The 23,457-nt window shown below is 45.1% G+C and overlaps 1 protein-coding gene across 1 annotated transcript; it reads left to right on the top strand.

The window, feature by feature from the left end:
* The first annotated feature begins 3,172 nt into the window (after positions 1-3,172).
* LOC137323246 (C-X-C chemokine receptor type 2-like) lies at positions 3,173-5,304 on the top strand. The gene has a single exon (XM_067986736.1). It carries the CDS (start codon positions 3,173-3,175, stop codon positions 4,232-4,234), a length of 1,062 nt encoding a protein of 353 aa, XP_067842837.1. The 3' UTR covers positions 4,235-5,304.
* Positions 5,305-23,457: the final 18,153 nt, after the last annotated feature.

Below are 23,457 nucleotides of genomic sequence, written 5' to 3'. Positions count from 1 at the left end.
ATAAATAACAATGTTTTTGGGGTGAATGAATGTTAAAGATCCCATCGCACTATTGAAAGAAGAGCAGGGAGCTTTCCTTGTGTCCTGAACAACATTTCTGTCTCAACCAACATCACTAAAAATAGATTAACTGGTTGTTCATCTCATTTGTTATTTGTGGGATCTTACTGTGCACAATTTGCGTACCACGTTTGCTTTTTTTTAAATTCGTTCATGGGATGTGGGCGTCGCTGGCGAGGCCGGCATTTATTGCCCATCCCTAATTTCCCTTGAGAAGGTGGTGGTGAGCCGCCTTCTTGAACCGCTGCAGTCCGTGTGGTGACGGTTCTCCCACAGTGCTGTTAGGAAGGGAGTTCCAGGATTTTGACCCAACGACGATGAAGGAACGATTGAAAAGGGTTGTGTTTACCATACACATATTATCCTGTAAATTCCCCTGTTTCCTACGTACACCTTTCTACCTAATTATTGATTATTGTTGTTGTTGAAAAGGAATTATTTTATCTTGACCTGGATGAGAAGCCATAACAATGACATAGAGACAAAGGGGGTTAAATTGGATAATCCCTGGAAACGGGCACAGGGAGTGCGGTACGCGATTAACCTGCACCCGTTCATTGCGCTGCAGGCAGTGCTGCCTGCTGTTTTAAATGATTGCTGCATGCAGCCAGCGGTACCTGCGCTGTTAATTGGCTGCACGCATCATCAGGGGGCCCCAATATCGTGAATGGCTTGCACTTCTTAAAGGCAACCTGCACCTCTTAAAGGGGAGGTGCATTGTGGCTGCAAGACGTGGTGGGAGTCGTTTTAAAACTGATTCTGTTCTGTGATGCTTTGAAGAATGGCAGCGCCTAGGAGAGCACGAGCACCAAGATTCTCTGATGATGCACTGGAGGTCTTGGTGGTGGAGGGGAGGGGCATCCTGTATCCCCAGGAGGGCAGAAGGCCCTCCAGACATATGCTGAAGAGGCAGTGGGAGGAAGTAGGAGAGGAGGTCAATGCCAGGAGCGTAGCTCCAAAAACATGAATGCAATGTAGGAAGAAGTTCAGTGATTTAAAACGAGTTGTCACGTGAATGAGTTAAAGTTTCAAGTGGCCACTGCTCAAGGCACTACACCCCCATCACCCACCTACCAACAATCTCTTTCGGTCAGTACTCAACCGTTCAAATCATATGCTTTATCTCACCCTCACACACTTCACACTGTTGCAAGCCTCACACCCACAACTCACAGGTCACACACACTGGTAGCTATTCAACCATGACAGCCACATCACCCAAACATCTTGCAGGACACTCACTGACACACTTCCCTTTTTCTTGCAGTAGGTGAGGCATAACAGGGGGCAGCGAGTGGCAGTGGCTTCATGGAACATGAACCTGCTGTCCTCTCTCAGGATGACAGCATTCTTGCTCCCACCCCTGCCACTCCGCCAATGCCCTTGCTGTTGCCTGTCAGCCAGCCAGCCTACTCCCTGAAAAGTACTGAAACTTTATCCAAGTGCAGGAAACCTCCAAAATCATGTACAAATGCACCAGCAGCCAGAAGAAATAATCCAGCAACTAAAGTGTAACACCTGCATGATCCCTTTAAATAGCGCTGGTGGGCGAGTCCTTCATGCTGTGCGAGGTTAAGACAAGGCGTTGGAGGGAGTGTGGAGTTCCAAAATAGCAGCGGTCCCTTTAAATCAGCTTTGCACACTGATTCGTTGCATAATCTTCCTACTCTGCATGCTGCCGCCGTTCGTAAGGTGGGCGTGCAAAACCCTTTACCAAGATGGCATCCTGTGCACTTCCCGTCGGATGTGTGCGCACGCATTACAGACTCCATTTTCGAGGCATAGTGCCTAAAAAGCAAGTACTAAACGGTCCAATTTTATTCCCAAAGTTTTCAACTTTGAGCCAATCAGACCAGGAAGATCCCAGGTTTGATCTCAGGTCTGTGCTGAGTTAGTTGACCTCAGCTGATGCAACGGTAGAGATGTTTCTATTAGCCACACTGCACTGGGTAAGGAAGGGAACGTTGCCTAGGGTTTCTGCTTCAGTACCCATGATGAAAGTGCCTAACTGGGTGAGGACAGGATTGGTCTCGGGTGTCACACCCTCCAGTGTCTGATCTGCTGCTAAAACTCACTGCGAAGGCTGATATGTGAATAAAGGCTACCAAGGCAAGGTACTGGAAGGTGGCTAGTGCCCATAGAACTGTACCCCAGGAGGAAAGGAGAAATGGGGGGAGAAATAAAACTTGCCCGGATGGTGGAACGAGTGCCTTAAACTAAAAGTACAGACTTCAACCAACCTTCTTCCTTGGGTGGCAGACAATACCAATAATTTGAAAGTTGCACAGGGAATGACTCCATGCTGCAAGAGATGATTTAATTTATTAGGGTTTCCACAAGAATTCACACAACAGAAGTGTGCCGGAGGAGGGGGACATCTCCCGTCTCTGCCCCGTCTCAGTCCATCTGCTACCGAACCCTCTTCCATGCCTTCTTCACAATCAGATTCAACTATTCCAATGCTCTCTTGGCAGGCCTCCTATTCTCCACCTTCCATAAACTTCAACTTGTCCAAAACTCTGCTGCCCGTATCATATCTCGCACCATGTCCTGTTCGCCCATTGCCCCTGTGCTCGCTGATCTACATTGGCTGCTGGTCTCCCAATGCCTCCAATTTAAGATTCTCATCCTCGTGTTCAAGCCCCTTCATGGACTCGCTTTTCTCTATCCCTGTAACCTCCTCCAGCCCTACAATCCTCCAAAAACTCTGTGTTCCTCTTATTCATCCCCCAATCCCTTCACCCCACCATTGGCTGTCCTGCCTTCAGCTGTCTAGGCTCTTAGTTCTGCAACTCCCTCCCTTAACCTCTCTGCCTTTCAATCTCTCTCTCCTTTAAAACGCTCCTTAAAAATACCTCTCTGGCCAAACTTTTAGTCACCCCTCCTAATACCTCCTTCTTTGGCTCAGTGTCAATCTTCCTTTGAAAACGCTTTTCTGAAGTGCCTTGGAACGTTTCTCTATGTCAAAGGCACTATGTAAATGCAAGTAGTTGTTGTTATTGTAAATGCTCCCTCAATATTTAATGCACATGCCTGGTATAACAGTACAGGCCTGATATCTTGGCTTGACTTCATTCTCATTCCCTGATCTATTTTTTGTTTCCGACAGAAAATGAAGCTACAAGACATGAACTTCGATATTTTTGAAAACTTCACCAATATCAATGACTACAGTTATGACAGGGACACAATCAGTTGTACGCCAGTAATTAACAGTCATTCAATCAATAAGACACTGGCTGCTGTCTATAGCCTGGTGTGTTTCCTCGCAGTGACAGGGAACATGATCGTAATGATTGTCATACTTTACAATCGACGCACAATCTCGTCCACAGACATCTACCTGCTTCATCTGGCAGTAGCCGATCTCCTCTTTGCCGTGACTTTGCCCTTTTGGGCAGTGGATGCCATATCTGGGTGGGTGTTTGGTGATGTCATGTGCAAGATTATCAGCATGTTACAGGAAGTTAACTTTTACAGTGGGATTCTGTTGCTGGCTTGTATCAGTATTGACCGCTATCTGGCCATTGTCCACTCTGCTCAGGCTCACAAGCACAAGAGACCATTTCTAATCAAGCTGGTCTGTGCTGCTGTCTGGGTGCTGGCCATTGTTCTATCTTTACCTATTCTGTACAAGGGTGAATATACACCACCCGGTTCCAGCAAAATCATGTGTTATGAGATACTCGACAGTGAATCGGCTGAAACATGGAGAGTAACCACCAGATTTTTGCGACACTTTATTGGGTTCCTCATCCCTCTGGTTGTCATGATCTTCTGCTACAGCATGACGATCCAGAAACTGTGTCAAACGAAGGGATTCCAGAAACAGAAAGCCATGAAGGTCATCATAGCAGTAGTGCTGGCTTTTCTCATTTGTTGGCTGCCGTACAATATCACTGTGTTCATCGACACGCTGATGAGGAGCAAATTCATTGATGAGACTTGTGACATGCGCCCTCATATCGATAGGGCTCTGTCTGCAACCCAAAGTTTGGGATTCCTGCACAGCTGCATTAACCCAATCTTATACGCATTCATCGGGGTAAAATTCAGGAGGAACCTGGTCAAACTCTTGGTCAAGAAAGGAATCATCAAACAAAGTGCAGAGTCACAGTACGGGAGATCTGCATCGTCCTCCTCTGTATATGGACTTACTTCAACCACCATATAAGTTCTTTGCAATGGAGATGGTGGGGTCAATTAGAAAGTTGGCAGATGCTAAAAATGAAGAAATGAATGGAATGAAGTTCCTAAGAATTAAATGAAGTAAAAGTGCTGTGTAGGTTTCAGATCTGAACACAGTAAATAAGCTATTTCCCAGATGGTTCATTGTGCTGATATCAATGCATGGTTGACAGAAATAAGGCTTGATGTTTTGATATGTGATCCATGTGTTTAGGTCATATAAGGCCTCTGTCCTAATGATACGCCTGTCCCTATTGCATTACCAGTTCCATTATGTTCTGATTATTAACACTGTGAGCATGAACTGCTCTTTGCTGCTTCCAACTGATACCCCTGCATTTGCTCAGTCACAGAATATCTACAAGGATCATTTGCTTCACAGTCTCTACCCTGAATGTAATGGAATTGAATTACTATGGAACTGTGGAACAACTATGGAACTGTGGGCCATTTCTTCATTCACACCACTCTCAGAACTGACCTTGTTCCACCTTTATTTTGCTGCAGACAGGTTGCCCGTGTGCTCCAGTTCTCCAGGGTGTTCTCATTTATTTAGACTGGAACACTCCAGAACCAGCGTTCTTAAAATGAGCGCCTCCCCTAGATGATCTCAGCCATGGTGGCAGTAACGATATTACAATTAGCCTCAGCGTTCCTGTACTAGGGAGGGGAAAAGAACATCCATGGATCCAACTTTTGATCACCATCCAGTGACCCCTGCTAGAAGTGTGCGTGTTGATGTTGGATAAGGACAAGTACAGACCTGGCTGCCACATGCTCAGAGTCAAACATCCTGCAGCACTTTCTGTCCAACCTGGCATAGTCAGAGCAGTCACTGAGGTGAGGTGCCAGATGGCTGTGGAACTGTTCCTCAGCATTAAAAAAACAAAGAATATGAATCAGATTAAGTCCGTTCCAGTTACCTACGGATGAGATACGCAATTTGGATGTGGAAAACTCAGTTCTGAACAAACACCAGTAGCTATTCAGAAACTGCTGATAAATTTATAAAATGCACCAGTTGTGAGTACTCTTGTGATATATATTTGTTCCTAATGGACTGTCTTTATCAAATAAAATAAATAGCACCATAATTGGCATTGTCTCAGCTACAGTCTCTGATCTTCACCATCAGCACATGCTGATAGGGTTTTGATAGAGTAAATAAGGAGAAACTGTTTCCAGTGGCAGGAGGGTCAGAAACCAGAGGACACAGATTTAAAGTAATTGGTAAAAGAACCAGAGGGAATGTGAGGAGAATTTTTTTTACGCAGAGAGTTGTTCTGATCTGGAATGCGCTGCCTGAAAGGGCGGTGGAGGCAAATTCGATAATAACTTTCAAAAGGGAATTGGATAAATACTTGAATGGGAAAATTTTGCAGGGCTACGGGAAAAATGCTGGGGAGTGGGACTAATTGGATAGCTCTTTCAAAGAGCCGGCACAGGCACGATGGGCCGAATGGCCTCCTCCTGTGCTGTATCATTCCATGATTCTATGCTCCAGGGCTGCTGTGATAAGTTGGAAGAAAATGAAAGAGTTCTTATTGATCTAGACCCAGAGGGTTAAATAGAATGTTAAAGGAGTGTGCACGATCAAAGAAAAGACTGGTTAAAGCAACGGAAGGAATAGGAAAGCAGGAGACCGGGTGAACATGAAAGAATAGTGAAAGGGACTGAAATGTAAACTAGAGAGCGAAGCAGAGAACCAGAAAAGGAGAAGTCTAATCAGATTCAAGGTGATCATAGAGTATAGAATGGTTACAGCACGGAAGGAGGCCATTCGGCCCGTCGAGTCCATGCCGGCTCTTTGCAAGGGTAATCCAGCCAGTCCCACTCCCCCGACCTATCCCCGTAGCAACTCGCTGTGTAAAAATGTTTTTTCTCATGTCGCCTTTGGTTCTTTTGCCAATCACCTTAAATCTATGTCCTTTGGTTCTTGACCTTTCCGCCAATGGGAACATTTTCTCTCTATCTACTCTGTCTAGACCCTTCATGATTTTGAACACCTCGATCAAATCTCCTCTCAACCTTCTCTGTTCCAAGGAGAACAACCCAGTCTATCCACGTAACTAAAGTCCCTCATCCCTGGAATCATTCTAGTAAATCTCTTCTGCACCTTCTCTAAGACCTTCACATCTTTCCTAAAGTGCGGTGCCCAGAACTGGACACAATACTCCAGTTGTGCGGACTACACGGACTGCAGCGATTCAAGAAGGCAGCTCACCACCACCTTCTCAAGGGCAATTGGGATGGGAAATAATGCTGGCCTCGCCAGCGACGCCCACATCCCATGAACGAATAATAAAAAAAAAAGTTGTGGCCGAACCAGTGTTTTATAAAGGTTTTCATAACCTCTTTGCTTTTTGTACTCTATGCCTCTATTTATAAAGCCCAGGATCCCGTATACTTTCTTAACCGCTTCCCAACCTGCCCTGCCACATTCAATGATTTGTGAATGTACCCCCAGATCTCTCTGTTCCTGCACCCCTTTTAGAATTGTACCCTTTAGTTTATATTGTCTCTCCTTGTTCCTCCTACCGAAATGTATCACTTCACACTTTTCTGCGTTAAATTTCATCTGCCACGTGTCCGCCCATTCCACCAGCCTGTCTATATCCTCTTGAAGTCTATCACTATCCTCCTCACTGTTCACTACACTTCCAAGCTTTGTGTCATCTGTAAATTTTGAAATTGTACACCCAAGTCCAAGTCATTAATATCAAAAAAAGCAGTGGTCCCAGTAGAGGGGAACACCACTGTACACCTCCCTCCAGTTCCCGACCGTTCACCACTACTCTCTGTTTCCTGTCACTTAGCCAATTTTGTATCCATGCTGCCACTGCCCCCTTATTCCATGGGCTTCAACTTTGATGACAAACCTATTATGCATGGTTGGTTTTATGAGTCCATTCAGAAATGAACATTTAGAATGAGGCAATGGGTACTCAGAGAGGGAACTGCTATATTTACAGACGTAATGGGAGTCTTTGATCCACAGTAAGGGCATGAAAGGCTCCCCTCTCTCTCAGCTGCAGGGCTACAACATTTGTCCACAATTTTGCCATTTATAATAAACAATGAGTACATTAGTATCCTGTTAAAATGGCAGGTAAAATATTTAAATATTTGCATAGTAAGTGTTCATACACTAGTATCAAATCACAATTTCACCATCAGCACAAGAGACCAGCAGTGGGAAACTTTCAAATCTGAGATGGATGGAGTACATAATAAATATATTCCTATAAAGTGAAAATAGGATGCATCAAAGAATAGAGTTTCGTGAATAAATAGAGAGATTAAACTAAACTGAAACTTTAAAGGGAAGCCATGATAAAGTTGAATATAGAAATTGCAGTGGAGAGATGAAAGGGAGAACAGAAGTGCTAATAGGGAATATGTATAAAGACCAGCAGATAATAATAAGATCTTTTATAAGCATATAAAAAGTATATGAACAGTTAAAGAGAGGGTAGGACCACTAATGGATGAAGGAAGAAGTCTCATTGTGGAGGATGAAGGTATGCCGGAAATATTAAATAAATATTTTGCATCTTTTTTTAAATTATGGTGGAAGTGAGATTGTAGTCATGGATATGGAACAATATCTTTGAAGGTGGCAGGACAAGTTGAGAAGGCTGTTAAAAAAGCAGATGGGATCCTGGGCTTTATTAATTTGACACAATGTATATCCAGTGTACTGGGACGTACTGTTCTCCGTGACTGGCCTGTTTGAACAACAACGACACCTTTTGATTGGTGTGATGGTGTCCCAGCCTAATATAAGATATGCAATTTGAGAACCTTTCACTCATTCACCTGACGAAGGGGATAATCTCCAAAAGCTTGTGATTTTAAAATAAAATTGTTGGACTATAACCTGGTGTTGTAAGATTCCTTACATTTATTAATAGAGGCATAGAGTACAAAAGCAAGGAAGTTATGCTAAACCTTTATAAAACACTGGTTAGGCCTGAGCTGGAGTATTGTGTTCAATTCTGGGCACCACACTTTAGGAAGGATGTGAAGGCCTTAGAGAGGGTGCAGAAGAGATTTACTAGAATGGTACCAGGGATGAGGGACTTCAATTATGTGGAGACACTGGAGAAGCTGGGATTGTTCTCCTTAGAGCAGAGAAGGTTAAGGAGAGATTTAATAGAGGTGTTCAAAATCATGAAGGGTTTTGATAGAGTAAATAAGGAGAAACTGTTTCCAGAGGCAGAAGGGTCGGTAACCAGAGGACACAGATTTAAGGTAATCGGCAAAAGAGCCAGAGGCGACATGAGGAAACATTTTTTTACGCAGCGAGTTGTTATGATCTGGAATGCGCTGCCTGAAAGGGCGGTGGAAGCAGATTCAATAGCAACTTTCAAAAGGGAATTGGATAAATACTTGAAGGAAAAAAATGTACTGGACTTTGGGGAAAGAGCAGGGGGAGTGGGACTAATTGGATAGCTCTTTCAAAAAACCGGCACAGGCACAATGGGCTGAATGGCCTCCTCCTGTGCTGTACCTAATATGTGATATGACATAACTGTAAAAAAGGAATTAGATGTTAAAAAAAAGCAGAACTTAGGGTGGATAAGTCACTGGCTCCTGATAGCATGAACCCTAGGCTATTGAAAGAAGTCAGAGAGAAGACAGCAGAGCCTCTAGCCACGATTTTTCAATCTTTTTTAAATATGTAAATTGTACTGTGTGATTGTAGAGAAGCCAGTGAAATACCCTTGTTCAAGAAAGCAGATAAGGATAAACTGGGTAGGCTAAGGTCAGTTGTGGGAAAACTCTTAGAATCTATTAATTCCTGCACATCATCTCTCACCGTACTGGTCTTCAGGATGCCTGACATAAAGAATGCCTATTTTAAATAGGTATCCAGGGTAGTTAAGTATCCGAGAGGTCCTGGGAAAGATAATGGGGGTGAAATTCAACTCCAGTGGGGGCGCAAAACAGGCGGTAGTGGATGGGTCTCCTGTTATACAACGATTTTTTTCTCCATGACTTCAATGTGCGGGGTATCTAACGAGCAGCCAATGTGCTACTGCCCGTTTTGTGGCTCTGTTGAAGCTGAATTTTACCCCCAGTATAAAGTGTTATAAAGGTAAGTATATTTCCTCGTCTATTTTTCTACTTGGCATTGAGGTAAATTATTTATTTTCACCCAGCACCATTATGGCACCAATGGATTTCCCAGCAGGAATCCCTCTATTTGACACAAGGAAGAACTAAAGAGGCAGGCCAGGCACCTGCAGCCAGAGGTGAAATTACCTCGCTTTGACACAGGTTAATGCTGGTAAACGGTCCTACTCTGGAAAGAAAGGAGGGACAGCAGACCTCTGATAACATCACAAAAATATCGAATGCCTGACTAACTGTAACGCTGGATGTGAGCGCTGACGCACCCCAGACACAGAATGTTGCATTTTTAATGCCACTGCATGAAAGAAGCCATGCCAGGATGGTGAAGAGTATCTACTCTGTCCCATCCCTTCGTGATTTTAAGCACCTTTATCAAATCATCCCATAATCCCAAAAATAGCCCCAATTTCTCAACCTTAGAATCATAGTTACCAACCCTTAAAATTAAACATTGCCTTCATAATTTTAACACCTCTATCAATCTTCTAGTAATCTCCCCTGTTCTAATGAAAACAGCCCCAATTTTTCAAGTCATTCTTTATATTTGTATTTCCCATTGAATCTGCTCTGTACCCTCGCTATTCCACCAACATCCTTCCGATAGTGTGGAGCCCAAAACTGCAAACAGTCCACCGACTGTGGTCTTACTAAGGTTTTATATAGATTCACCATTACAACTCGACTTTTATATTCTATACTTGTCGCCAGAAAACACAATGGGGCAGAACTTACTCAGTGGGGACGCCGTTCCTCAATGGCGTTCTCTTCTACCGCCATCGAATCTATTGGAGCAAGTTTGTGAACACGCACATGCGCAGTAAAACCCCGAAATCGCGAACTTATCATAGAAAGGTTACAGCACAGAAGGAGGCCATTCGGCCCATTGAGCATGTGCCGGCTCTTTGTAAGAGCAATCCAGTTAGTCCCATTTCCCTGCTCTTTCCCCGAAGCCCTGCAACTTTTTTCCCTTCAAGTAGTTATCCAGTTGCTTTTTGAAAGCCACGATTGAATCTGCTTCCACAACCCTTTCAGGCAGCACATTCCAGATCATAACTACTTTCTGCGCAAATAAGTTTTTGCTCACGTTGCCTTTGGTTCTTTTGCCAGTCACCTTAAATCTGTGTCTGCCCTGGTTCTCCACCCTTCCGCCAATGGGAACATTGGGAATGGGAATCTCCTCTTAATCGTCTCTGATCTAGGGAGAACATAAAGTAAAACTCTCATCCCTGGAACCATTCTAGTAAATCTCTTCTGCACCCTCTCTAAGGCCTTCACATCCTTCCTATGGTGCGGTGCCCAGAATTGCACACAATACTCCAGCTGTGGCCAAACCAGTGTTTTATAAAGGTTCAACATAACTTCCTTGCTTTTGTACTCTATGCCTCTATTTATAAAGCCCAGAATGCTTTTTTAACTGCTTTCTCAACCTAACGTGCCACCTTCAAAGATTTGTGCATATAGACCTCCAGGTCTCTCTATTCCTCCACCCCATTTAGAATTGTACCATTTAGTTTATATTGCCTTTCCTAATTCTTTCTGCCAAAATGTATCACTTCGCACTTTTCTGCGTTAAATTTCATCTGCCACGTGTCCGCCCATGCCACCAGCCTGTCTATGTCCTTTTGAAGTCTATTACTATCCTCTTCACTGTTTCCTACACTTCCAAGTTTTGTATCATCTGCAAATTTTGAAGTTGTGCCCTGTACACCCAAGTCCAAGTTATTAATATATATCAAAAAAAGCGGTAGTCCCAGGGTTTCCCTGGGGAACACCACCATATATCTTCCTCCAGTCCAAAAAACAACCGTTCACCACTACTCTGTGTTTCCTCAGCCAATTTCATATCTATGCTGCCAGTGCCCCTTTTATTCCATGGGCTTCAATTTTTCTGACAAGCCTATTATGTGGCACTTTATGAAACGCCTTTTGGAAGTCCATATACACAACATCAAATGCATTGCCCTCATCAACCCTCTCAATCAAGTTAGTTAAGCACAATTTTCTTTTAACAAATCCGTGCTGGCTTTTCTTAATTAATCCACTCTTGTCCAAGTGACTATTAATTTTGTCCCAGATTATAATTTCTAAAAGCTTCCCGACCACCGAGGTTAAACTGACCGGCCTGTAGTTGCCAGGTTTATCCTTACACCCTTTTTCGAACAAGTATGTAACATTTGCAATTCTTCAGTCCTCTTGCACCATCTCCATCTCTTAGGAGGATTGGAAGATTATGGCCAGCACCTCCACAATTTCCACCCTTACTTCCCTCAGCAACCTGGAATGCATCCCATCCGGACCGGGTGACTTATCTACTTTAAGTACAGCCAGCCTTTCTAATACCTCCTTTCTATCAATTTTTAGTCCATCCAGTATCTCAACCACCTCCTCTTTTGCTGTGACTCTGGCAGCATCTCCCTCCTTGGTAAAGACAGATGCAAAGTACTCATTTAGTACCTCGGCCATGCCCTCTGCCTTCATGCGTAGATCTCCTTTTTGGTCCGCACTCGGCCCCACCCACCCTTACCACCCGTTTACTATTTATATGCCTATAAAAGATCTTTGGTGAGCCTCTTCGGTTTCATCGCCCATGAAACTGATCAGAGGCTGCATGGCACAGGCTCCGGACCACTTCCAACCTAAAATGGCAGTCAGGGTCCTATTTACATCACTTGATATCGACTTCCATATTAAAAGGGGTCCATTGCCTGAATCAGGTGGACGTTTTGGATACACGGCGGTAGACCCTAACCCTTTCAAGATGACACCGGCCTCATCGGTGTTAACAGGACAGTAAGGCTACTGACCCCCATTTGAGGCTGTTGAAAATATGTTATTATTGATGCTACCAAGGGTTGTTAATCCTTCTTAATAATAACTTCCCTAATGATTTGGGCCCGAGTGTGACTGAATATGCAGGCTTTATTATAGACACAAGAACAACGTTCTAATGCAGTTATACCAAAGAACAACTTTCTAATACAGTTTTATCAAATAAACAATAAACAAATGGTATTGTACAACCTGCTCTATCCCGAGGAGAGGTCAGGCTGATCAGACCTGGTTCATAGGGTGGGTGGATTTCCGCCGTCCTGAGCAGCTTCTAATAACTTAGTGGGACAATGCCCCAATTCTTATATCTTTCTGAAGCATATTTGCTTCTAGTAGCTTAAGGGCATTAGCCCCATGATGTCATCTGTCCTGGACATTTTCCCCCAGGGTGCCCATTGTTGCAGACATCTTTCGGATATCCATTCTATGGTGTTAACTTTTTGTCAGACACCTTTTCTATGGGGTTAACTGTTGTCAATTCTATCTAGCTTATGGGGGAGGGACATGCCGTTATGTCCATGTGTGGGCAGGCCACTGTATGTCCTGTTTTTGCTCCACAACCTTAATTTGGATTGTTCGGATGCAGACATTTAAGGTGTTTCATCCTGTGTATGCCCATCACAAATGTTACCTAATTATCTGAGCAAATCTCCTGCAATTAACATAACAGGATTAGTCTGTGTCCAGGTCCTGAGTGTTTGATTATGCCTTGGGACATCTTGTTATCTGTTTCTGACAATTGGTCTTCAGTGTGTCTGTTTCACAATTCTATTGTCTCCGCAATCTTCCCAATCACTTTGCCTGATGTCAGACTTTTCATTTCCAGTGGAATGTTGGCTCCGTTAGTCTCACAGACACAAGGGGATAAATTTTAACCCCCAAGAACAGGTGGGTTGGGGGTGGGTGGGCAGTAAAAATTCCGAGTCTTCGAAGTGGGACCAGACCCCCTCTCCAATTTGCCCACTTCTGGGTTTAACCCGGGCATATTTGTCTGCATGTGGAGAGCAGACACTAGGAAGTCCCGCCCCTACTTAAACCCAGTGGGCCGATACTTAAAAGGGCAATGTAACGTATTGAGATACTTGAGGTACTTAATATTTTGTGCATTGCACAATTAAAACAAATTTGACCTTACCTGTTTGGGTTTCCCATTGCCTCCAAATTACACCTGGTGAAAGCAGGCAGGAAGGGCCGGTTCCATGAGATGAGTGCCTTTATTGCACTGCCCGTGGGCCCGGAGGAGCAGGAGTGCTTCACCCAGGCCCAACAAGCTCATCTGGCCGAGAGGACCACCGCAATTGGCCGAACCCCCCCCCAACCCCTGATGGTAGACCTCCCACTCGATTCTGGACACCCCCCCACACTGCAATGCGAGGCAACCCACCCCGATCCCTGATGATTGCCGTCTTCCCCCCCCCCGCCCAATCCACGATGCTAGCTGCCCCCCACCCGATGTCATCCACGTCCCCCCACCTCCCCCCCCCCCGTCCTCCAATTTTTTCCAAGTCCGATGATCTCTCTCTCCCTCCTGCCCCCCCACTCTCTGACGTGTAGCTCCATTCACTGCCGACAGGCAGCCAGCCTGTCAATCAGGCTGACAGCCGGGCGTGAAACCCGGAATTGCCGTTGATGGGCCTCGTTAAGGTAGTGATCTGCCCACTTATCTTCTGGGTTTCGCACCCATAAATCTTCCCCCCCCCCCACTCCCTTCTGATTGGAAGTTAAAATTTACCCCAAGGTCTGCGCTTCCCACAGCATCGCTTTTAGCCAAGCACCTGAAGCTTCGCAGGATGGGATATATGATTATGATTTGGCATCGAAATTGTATTTCTTACAGAGGCTGTTAGTGCCACGTTAACACCAGGCAAATGCAGTGAAAATCGACCCCACTGAGTACCATCGGCCACTTTTTTTGCCCATTCCATCATCTTGTTAATATCTCCAGGAAGCTTCCTTTCATACTCAGAATTAATTACTATGCCTACTATTTTAGTATTATCTGCACATTTGGACACCACCCCCAAGTTCTGTATCCAAATCACTGATGTACATAGTGAACAGCAGCTGTTCAAGAACAGTTCTCTGTGGGACACAGCTACCCACTTCCAACTACTCTGAGAAACTGCCTTAAACTGCGACTCTCTGCTTCCCCCCTTCTAACCAGTTTTTAATCCAATTTATTACCCATCCTCTAATTCCATACACCTTAATCTTTTCCAATAGTCCCCTATGTGGTACCTTTTCAGAAGCTTACTCCAAAATCTGTTCTTGCGAAGTCCTGTATAACCACATTGTTGTTTTTGACCTTACATTTACCAGCAGTATTACGACATTCACTGTATTTCCTCAATCCACCATAACCGTCACCTCCTCAAACAACTATATCAGGTTTGTCAAACACAATATTCCTTTCTGAAATCCGTTTTGGCTGCGTCTAATTATTTTCTCTTCATCTAGATATTTACTAATTCATCTTTATTAAAGATTCCTGCAACACTCACTCCCCCATTGGAGAGAAGCCCCTTATCTCCTCTGGGCTATATTTAAATCCAGATCATAGAGGTGAAGGGGTTATGCTCGGTCTCAGCCGCTTATCAGAGAGAGAAGGCGAATGCTCCGTCCATCTCCCCTGTAAAATTGGGCTAATGGCATGGAACTTTGCAAATTTTTTTCCATAGGAATTCTCACAGCCACTGATATAATGTTAAAAACAACACCAATTCAGGGCCACTTTCTCTGACTTCCTTGTGGGCTGTGCATTCTGATGCATGGTATTTGAGTTAAGGAAATCCTCTTCACATCATTGTCACTGATTCACTTGCTTCATGACCCAGATTTAGCAATTGTGCGTAATATGTGACAAAATGTGCCAGAACATTTGGACAAGTTTTGGGGCACAAGGGAAGCTGTCCAGATTGAGTCTCGTGAATAAGGCAGATGAGCTAAGGGCACAGATAGACGCATGTAAGTTTGATATCTTAGCTATTACTAAAACATGGCTCAAAGAGGGGCAGGAATGGCAGCTCAACATTCCTGGTTATAGGGTTTTCAGATGAGATAGAGAGGGGGATAAAAAAGGAGGGGGTGGCAATATTGGTTAAAGAAACAATTACAGCTGTGAGGAGGGATGATATTATAGAATTATAGAATCATAGAAAGTTATGGCACAGAAGGAGGGCATTCGGCCCATTGTGACCGTGCCGGCCGAAAAAGAGCTATCCAGCCTAATCCCACTTTCCAGCACTTGGTCCGTAGCCCTGTAGGTTACAGCACTTCAAGTGCACATCCAGGTACTTTTTAAATGAGTTGAGGGTTTCTGCCTCTACCACCCTTTCAGGCAGTGAATTCCAGACCCCCACCATCCTCTGGGTGAAAAAAAATTCTCCTCAGCTCCCCTCTAATCCTTCTACCAATTACTTTAAATCTATGCCCCCTGGTCACTGACCCCTCTGCTAAGGGAAGCAGGTCCTCCCTATCCACTCCAACTAATCCCGTCATAATTTTACGTATCTCAATTAAATCTCCCCTCAGCCTCCTTTGTCCCAAAGAAGACAACCCCAGCCTATCCAATCTTTTCTCATAGCTAAAATTCTCCAGTCCAGGCAACATCTTCGAAAGTCTTATCTGTAGCCTCTCCAGTGCAATCACATTTTTCCTGTAATGTGGTGACCAGAACTGCACACAGTACTCCAGCTGTGGCCTAACCAGTGCTTTATACAGCTCCATCATAACCTCCTTGCTCTTATATTCTATGCCTCGGCTAATAAAGGCAAGTATCCCATATGCCTTCTTTACCACCTTATCTACCTGTTCCGCCGCCTTCAGGGATCTGTGGACATGCACTCCAAGGTCCCTCACTTCCTCTACACCTCTCAGTATCCTCCATTTATTGTGTACTCCCTTGCCTTGTTTGCCCTCTCCAGATATTTTAGAAGGATCATCAAATGAAGCCATATGGGTTGAGCGAAAGAACAAAAAAGGGGCAATTACACTGCTAGGAGTGAAATATAGACCCCCAAAACAGTCAGAGGGAGATAGAGGAGCAAATATGTAGGCAAATTTCTGAGAAGTGCAAAAACAATAGGGCAGTAATAGTGGGGGATTTCAACTACCCTAATATTAACAGGGATACAAACAGTGTAAAAAGTATAGAGGGCACAGAATTCTTAAATTGCATTCAGGAGAACTTTTTTAGCCAATATGTTGCAAGCCCAACAAGAGAGGGGGCAGTTCTGGACTTAGTTTTAGGGAATGTAGCTGGGCAGATGGAAGGAGTATCAGTGGGAGAGCACTTTGCTGGTAGTGATCAAAATTGAGTTAGATTTAGAATAGTTATGGAAAAGGACAAAAATAGAACAGGAGTAAAAGTTCTCAATTGTGGAAAGGCCAATTTTAGTAAGCTGAGAAGTGATTTAGCAAAAGTTTTTTTTTATTCGTTCATGGGATATGGGCGTCGCTGGCGAGGCCGGCATTTATTGCCCATCCCTAATTGCCCTTGAGAAGGTGGTGGTGAGCCGCCTTCTTGAACCGCTGCAGTCCGTGTGGTGAAGGTTCTCCCACAGTGCTGTTAGGAAGGGAGTTCCAGGATTTTGACCCAGCGACGATGAAGGAACGGCGATATATTTCCAAGTCGGGATGGTGTGTGACTTGGAGGGGAACGTGCAGGTGGTGTTGTTCCCATGTACATGCTGCTCTTGTCCTTCTAGGTGGTAGAGGTCACGGGTTTGGGAGGTGCTATCGAAGAAGCCTTGGCGAGTTGCTGCAATGCATCCTGTGGATGGTACACACTGTGCGCCGGTGGTGAAGGGAGTGAATGTTTAGGGTGGTGGATGGGGTGCTAATCAAGCGGGCTGCTATGTCCTGGATGGTGTCGAGCTTCTTGAGTGTTGTTGGAGCTGCACTCATCCAGGCAAGTGGAGAGTATTCCATCACACTCCTGACTTGTGCCTTGTAGATGGTGGAAAGGCTTTGGGGGGTCAGGAGGTGAGTCACTCGCTGCAGAATACCCAGCCTCTGACCTGCTCTTGTAGCCACAGTATTTATATGGCTGGTCCAGTTAAGTTTCTGGTCAATGGTGACCCCCAGGATGTTGATGGTGGGGGATTCGGCGATGGTAGTGCAGTTGAATGTCAAGGGGAGGTGGTTAGACTCTCTCTTGTTGGAGATGGTCATTGCCTGGCACTTGTCTGGCGTGAATGTTACTTGCCACTTATCAGCCCAAGCCTGGATGTTGTCCAGGTCTTGCTGCATGCAGGCTCGGACTGCTTCATTATTTGAGGGGTTGTGAATGGAACTGAACACTGTGCAATCATCAGCGAACATCCCCATTTCTGATGAAGCAGCTGAAGATGGTTGGGCCTAGGACACTGCCTATTCTGCTTTTTCAAATTATTGCAGTGGTCAGTTTCAGCCTATTGTCTATACTTTAAAGATGATCGATTAATATGATTGGTTGTAATGAGGAAGTTAGTCATTAACAGTAACAAATTGTCCTCAGCAGTGTGAAATCTTGCATCCTGTAACAATGCTGCATGTCTAGACTTATGCTTATGAAAGCCTTGTGGTTTGAATGTGACAAACGCTGACACCTTGTCCTGTTATGCTGTTAGGCACAACCACTGAGGGGAATAAGGGGAATGCGTAATGCGTTTACCCCCTACTTCTCTCCCATTTTTTTGCACTCGTCATGTTCCCCCCCCGACCCCCCAAAAAAATTCTTCCTTCGCAATTCGACATTTAACTGGATTGTAGTATTTTTCAGCTATTCACCCATCGTGGACAATACCACTGTCTGACTAACTGACTGGTTCCTTTTACAGAAACTGTTGTCAGGATGATTTTTCAAGAAAATACTGTTTAAAAAACAAGTTTCAGTTCCATTCTTTATGACTAACATGGAATAAATTTTAACTTCCAGCTAAGAAGGAAGCGGGGGGGAAGATTTCCGGGTGTGAAACCTGGAAGGTAAGCGGGTGGGTTGCGATAATGAGGCCCATCAATGTCACTTCCGGGTTTCGTGCCCAGCAGCCAGCCTGATTGACAGGCTGGATGCCTGTCGGCAGTGAAAGGAGCTACATATTGGCGGGGGGGGGGGGGGCGCGGGGGGGGCAGGAGAGAGAGAGGGAGATCATCGGGCTTGGAAAAAATTGGACAGGCGGGGGTGGGGGGAGGTGGGCGACATCAGGGGCTCACCCAGCATTGTGGATCGGGAGGGGGGTGGGTGGTTTAGTAAGCATCATGGATCGGGGGGTGGGTCAGCAAGTATTGTGGATTGCGGGGGGGGGTCAGCCACCATCGTGGATCGGAGGGGTCAGTAAGCATCGTGGATCGGCGGGGGGTGGTGGGGTGTTGGTGGTGAAGGGGGCGGTCGGCTGATCGCAGGGGTCCTGTCAGCCAGGTGAGCTTGTTGGGCCTGAATGAAGCACTCCTGCTCCTCCGGGCCCACAGGCAGTGCAATGAAGGCACTCACCTCATGGAACCTGCCCTGCCCGCCTGCTTTCACCTGGTGTGATTCGGGGACAATGGGAAACCCGAACAGGTAAGGTTAAATTTGTTTTCATTGTACAATACACAAAATATGAAGTACCTCAAGTACGTTGCCCTTTTAAGTATCGGCCCTCCAGCTTTAAGTGTGGGTGGGACTTCCTGGTGTCTGCTCTCCACAGGCGTACAAATCTGCCTGGGTTAAATCCAGAAGTAGGTGTGTTGGAGCCGGGATGCGGTCCCACTTCAAAAACTTAGCATTTTCGCTGCCCACCTGCCCCCAACCCACCCATTCTTGGGGGTTAAAATTTACCTCCATATCTCTGATAATTCACTGTGTCAATTTCATCCTTTCCAATTCTTCAGTTTGTTTTCTCATTTGTCATTCAATCTTGCACTGTTTTTATCCCTTCCTCTCAATCTGTAGAATTTGTCCATCCTTCCATTTCTAATCCTTCTTTATGTTGATCTAATCATTTAATCCATTTCTCCCTCCATTGTATCTTGAGACAGTCTCAGGATACGGGGGTAGGACATTTAGGACTGAGATGAGGAGAAATTTCTTCACTCAGAGGGTGGTGAACCTGTGGCATTCTGTACCACAGAAGGCTGTGGAGGCCAAGTCATTAGATGTATTCAAGAAAGAGATAGATATATTTCTTAATGCTAAAGGGATCAAGGGGTATGGGGAAAAAGCGGGAACAGGGGTACTGAGTTAGACGATCAGCCATGATCATTTTGAATGGCCTACTCTTGCTCCTATTTTCTATGTTTCTATGTTTAAATTTCTTCACTCAGAGGGTGGTGAACCTGTGGAATTCTCTACCACAGAAGGCTGTGGAGGCCAAGTCACTGAATATATTTAAGAAGGAGCTGGATAGATTTCGAGACACAGAAGGTATCAAGGGGTATGGGGAGGGAGCGGGAATATGGTATTGAGATAGAGGATCAGCCATGATCATACTGAATGGCGGAGCAGGCTTGAAGGGCCGAATGGCCTACTCCTGCTCCTATTTTCTATGTTTCTATGTTTCCAGACCTTCTGTCTGTCTATCCCTCCGTCTGTGGTCAGTTTGTGTCCCTTCCCTTCCATCTTCAATACTTTATTGTTTACATTCCTTTATCTGCGATTCTTTAGTGTCTTTATCCCTCGTTCTCTATTTTTTTCAGTGTGTCTATGATTTCATCTGAGGTCTTTACTATGGAAGGAGATTCCAGCTATCCAGGACGTCTATTCCCTTAAGTACAAAGAGTCATACATGGCATCTGGGTTCTTCGTATCAACCCCATGGCCTTAATAAAAAGAATGAGTTTACTCTCAATTAATATTCAGGTTTATCTGGCCACAGAAACATCGTCATGAACCTTAACAGCCATTATCCAAGGAACAGCCATGATGCAGTCCATGGTGCCCTCATTATTTAAAGGAGAAGAAACACTAAATGGATGGTCTTAAGAGCACAGGGCTATATTCTGTATCCATGGCTACTAACCCAACTGAGAAACCCCCTAACAGCAGAGGAGCATCTTGTCCTGGATTCCTCAACATCTATTTGCTGCTCCTTGGTTGCCACCTCTACCTTCAAGAAAAATGTACCATTCAGCTTAGGCACAATGAATGAGTGGAAATATTGCACACAGTAATTGAAACAGTTCCTCACAGAGGGTGCAGCAGACCCTAAAATTAGGTTAGTGCCATGGTTGATCGTCCCACAAGAAATGTGAGCAAAATTTTGAGTGAGCACATGATCTGCAGTGTGGAGAACGGACTGCGCCCAATTTTGAAAATTAAGTAACAGCTTGCCCAGGGAGCTTGGCTTGTCGTACAGTTGGCTGGGATCACAAAATCTGGTGAGGAGCAACTCTTTAACGGCTGATACCAGCATACTTCTTCCTCATTTGCAGCCAGGTACCAGGGACCTGGGTGACTGCATTGACTCAATCAGTGACCTCCCTCTATGCAGCTGGCAGTTGTGCTTTCACTGAAGCGTAGCCCTCAGCCAAAATGAAAGGTCACCCTCCTTTGATGCATCTTCTGTAGTGGAAACTCTTGCTCCTCAACATTAAAGGGAGCAGTGTTACCCAGATGTCTCCACTGTGCCATTGTGAACAATTTTCTGCCACCACAACAGTCTCTCTTAAGGAAAGCTTCAGCAGTTAAAGAGCTGCTCCTCACCAGATTTTGTGATCCGGCTCACCGTGGCTGCAGTGTGTACTATTTACAAGATGCGCTGCAGCAACTCACCAAGGCTTCTCCGACAGCACCTCCCAAACCCACCACCTCTACCACCTAGAAGGGCTGCAGGTGCATGGGAACAACATCACTGGCACATTGCCCTCCAAGTCACACACAATCCTGACTTGGAAATATATCGCCGTTCCTTCATCGTCGCTGGGTCAAAATTCTGGAACTCCCTACCTAACAGCACTGTGGGAGAACCTTCACCACACGGACTGCAGCAGTTCAAGAAGGCGGCTCACCACCACCTTCTCAAGGGCAATTAGGGATGCAATAAATGCTGGCCTTGCCAGCGACGCCCACATCCCATGAACGAATAAAAAAAAACCTTCTCAAGGGCAATTAGGGATGGGCAATAAATGCTGGTCTTGCCAGCAGCGCCCACATCCCACGAATTAATTTTTTAAAAAAGGGGAAACCAACTTACATTTTCTAAGACTTTTCATAAAACTTTCAAACTAGTACTCACACAATCCTTTTGAAGAAGCTAGAAGCTATAACTGTACATAGCTGGAAGCTTGGATTTTATCCAGGAAGTGTACTCCAAGCTCAAATTCTCTGGATGAATTAAAAACGAGTCTTCCATCAACTCTTGAACCGCTGCAGTCCGTGTGGTGAAGGTTCTCCCACAGTGCTGTTAGGGAGGGAGTTCCAGGATTTTGACCCAGTGACGATGAAGGAACGGCGATATATTTCCAATTCATGATGGTGTGTGACTTGGAGGGGAATGTGCAGGTGGTGTTGTTCCCATGTGCCTGCTGCCTTGTCCTAGATGGTAGAGGTCATGGGTTTGGGAGGAGCTATCGAAGAGGCCTTGGCGAGTTGCTGCAGTGCATCTTGTAGATGGTACACACTGCAGCCACAGTGCGCCAGTGGTGGAGGGAGTGAATGTTTAAGGTGGTGGATGGGGCGCCAATCAAGTGGGCTGTTTTGTCCTGGATAAAATCCAAGATTCAGCTAAGTACACTCACTGAACCTAATCTAGAGAGAGGATTGAGGCAGGATGTCCACACAAGCCCATCCTTGTCAATGTCTTCATAAATAATGTATTGAATGGCACGGCAAGAATTGTTCCAGCAGACCAAAACAAAATCTGCAATCCTTCGTCGTGTCTATTGTATCATTGTGTCCATCATATCATCTCAGATGTCACTTGCCTGGATGAGTGCAGCTCCAACAAGACTCAAGAAGCTCGACACCATCCAGGACAAAACAGCCCACTTGATTGGTGCCCCATCCACCACCTTAAACATTCACTCCCTCCACCACTGGTGCACTGTGTCTGCAGTGTGTACCATCTACAAGATGCACTGCAGCAACTCGCCAAGGCCTCTTCGATAGCACCTCCCAAACCCATGACCTCTACCATCTAGGACAAGGCAGCAGGCACATGGGAACAACACCACCTGCACATTCCCCTCCAAGTCACACACCATCATGAATTGGAAATATATCACTGTTCTTTCATCGTCACGGGGTCAAAATTCTGGAACTCCCTTCTTAACAGCACTGTGGGAGAACCTTCACCACACGGACTGCAGCGGTTCAAGAAAGCAACTCACCACCACCTTCTCAAGGGCAATTTGCGATGGGCAACAAATGCTGGCCTTGCCAGCAATGCCCACGTCCCATGAATGAATTTTTAAAAATTATTTCATAGTAACTATCCATCCATCTCCAATCCATCAGTGTGTCTATCTCCCCATCTCTGACCCATAACTGTGCCAATCCTTCTATCTCCAATCCTTCAGTGTGTGTACCCCTCCATCATTGATCCTTCATAGAATCACAGAATGATACAGCATAGAAGGTGGCCATTTGGCCCATCATGCCTGTGCCTACACTTTGAAAGAGCTATCCAATTAGTCCCACTCCCTTGCGCGTTCCCCATAGTCCTGCAATTTTTTCCACTTGAAGTATTTATCCAATTCCCTTTTGAAAGTTATTATTGAATCTGCTTCCACCGCCCTTTCAGGCAGTGCATTCCAAATCATAACAACTCCCTGCTTAAATTTTTTTTCCCTCGTGTTGCCTCTGGTTCTTTTGCCAATTACCTTAAATCTGTGTCTTCGGTTACTGACCCTTCTGCCACTGGAAACAGTTTCTCCTTATTTACTCTATCAAAACCCTTCATGATTTTGAACACCTCAATCAAATCTCCCCTTAACCTCTTCTGCTCTAAGGAGAACAACCCCAGCTTCTCCAGTCTCTCCACATAACTGAAGTCTTTCATCCTGGTACCATTCTAGTAAATCTCCTCTGCACTCACTCTCAGGCTTTGACATCCTTTCTAAAGTGTGGTGCCCAGAATTGGACACAATACTCCAGCTGGGGCCTAACCAGTGTTTTATAAAGGTTTAGCATAACTTAATTGCTTTTGTACTCTATGCCTTTATTTATAAAGCCAAGGATCCCGTATGCCTTTTAAACAGCCTTCTCAACTTGTCCTGTCACCTTCAAAAACTTGTGTACATACATCCCCAGGTCTCTCTGTTCCTGCACCCCCTTTAAAATTGTAC

This window comes from Heptranchias perlo, chromosome 7, assembly GCF_035084215.1.
Source record: "Heptranchias perlo isolate sHepPer1 chromosome 7, sHepPer1.hap1, whole genome shotgun sequence".
Classification (NCBI taxonomy): Eukaryota; Metazoa; Chordata; class Chondrichthyes; order Hexanchiformes; family Hexanchidae; genus Heptranchias; species Heptranchias perlo.
This window is presented reverse-complemented; position numbering and strand designations above follow the sequence as displayed.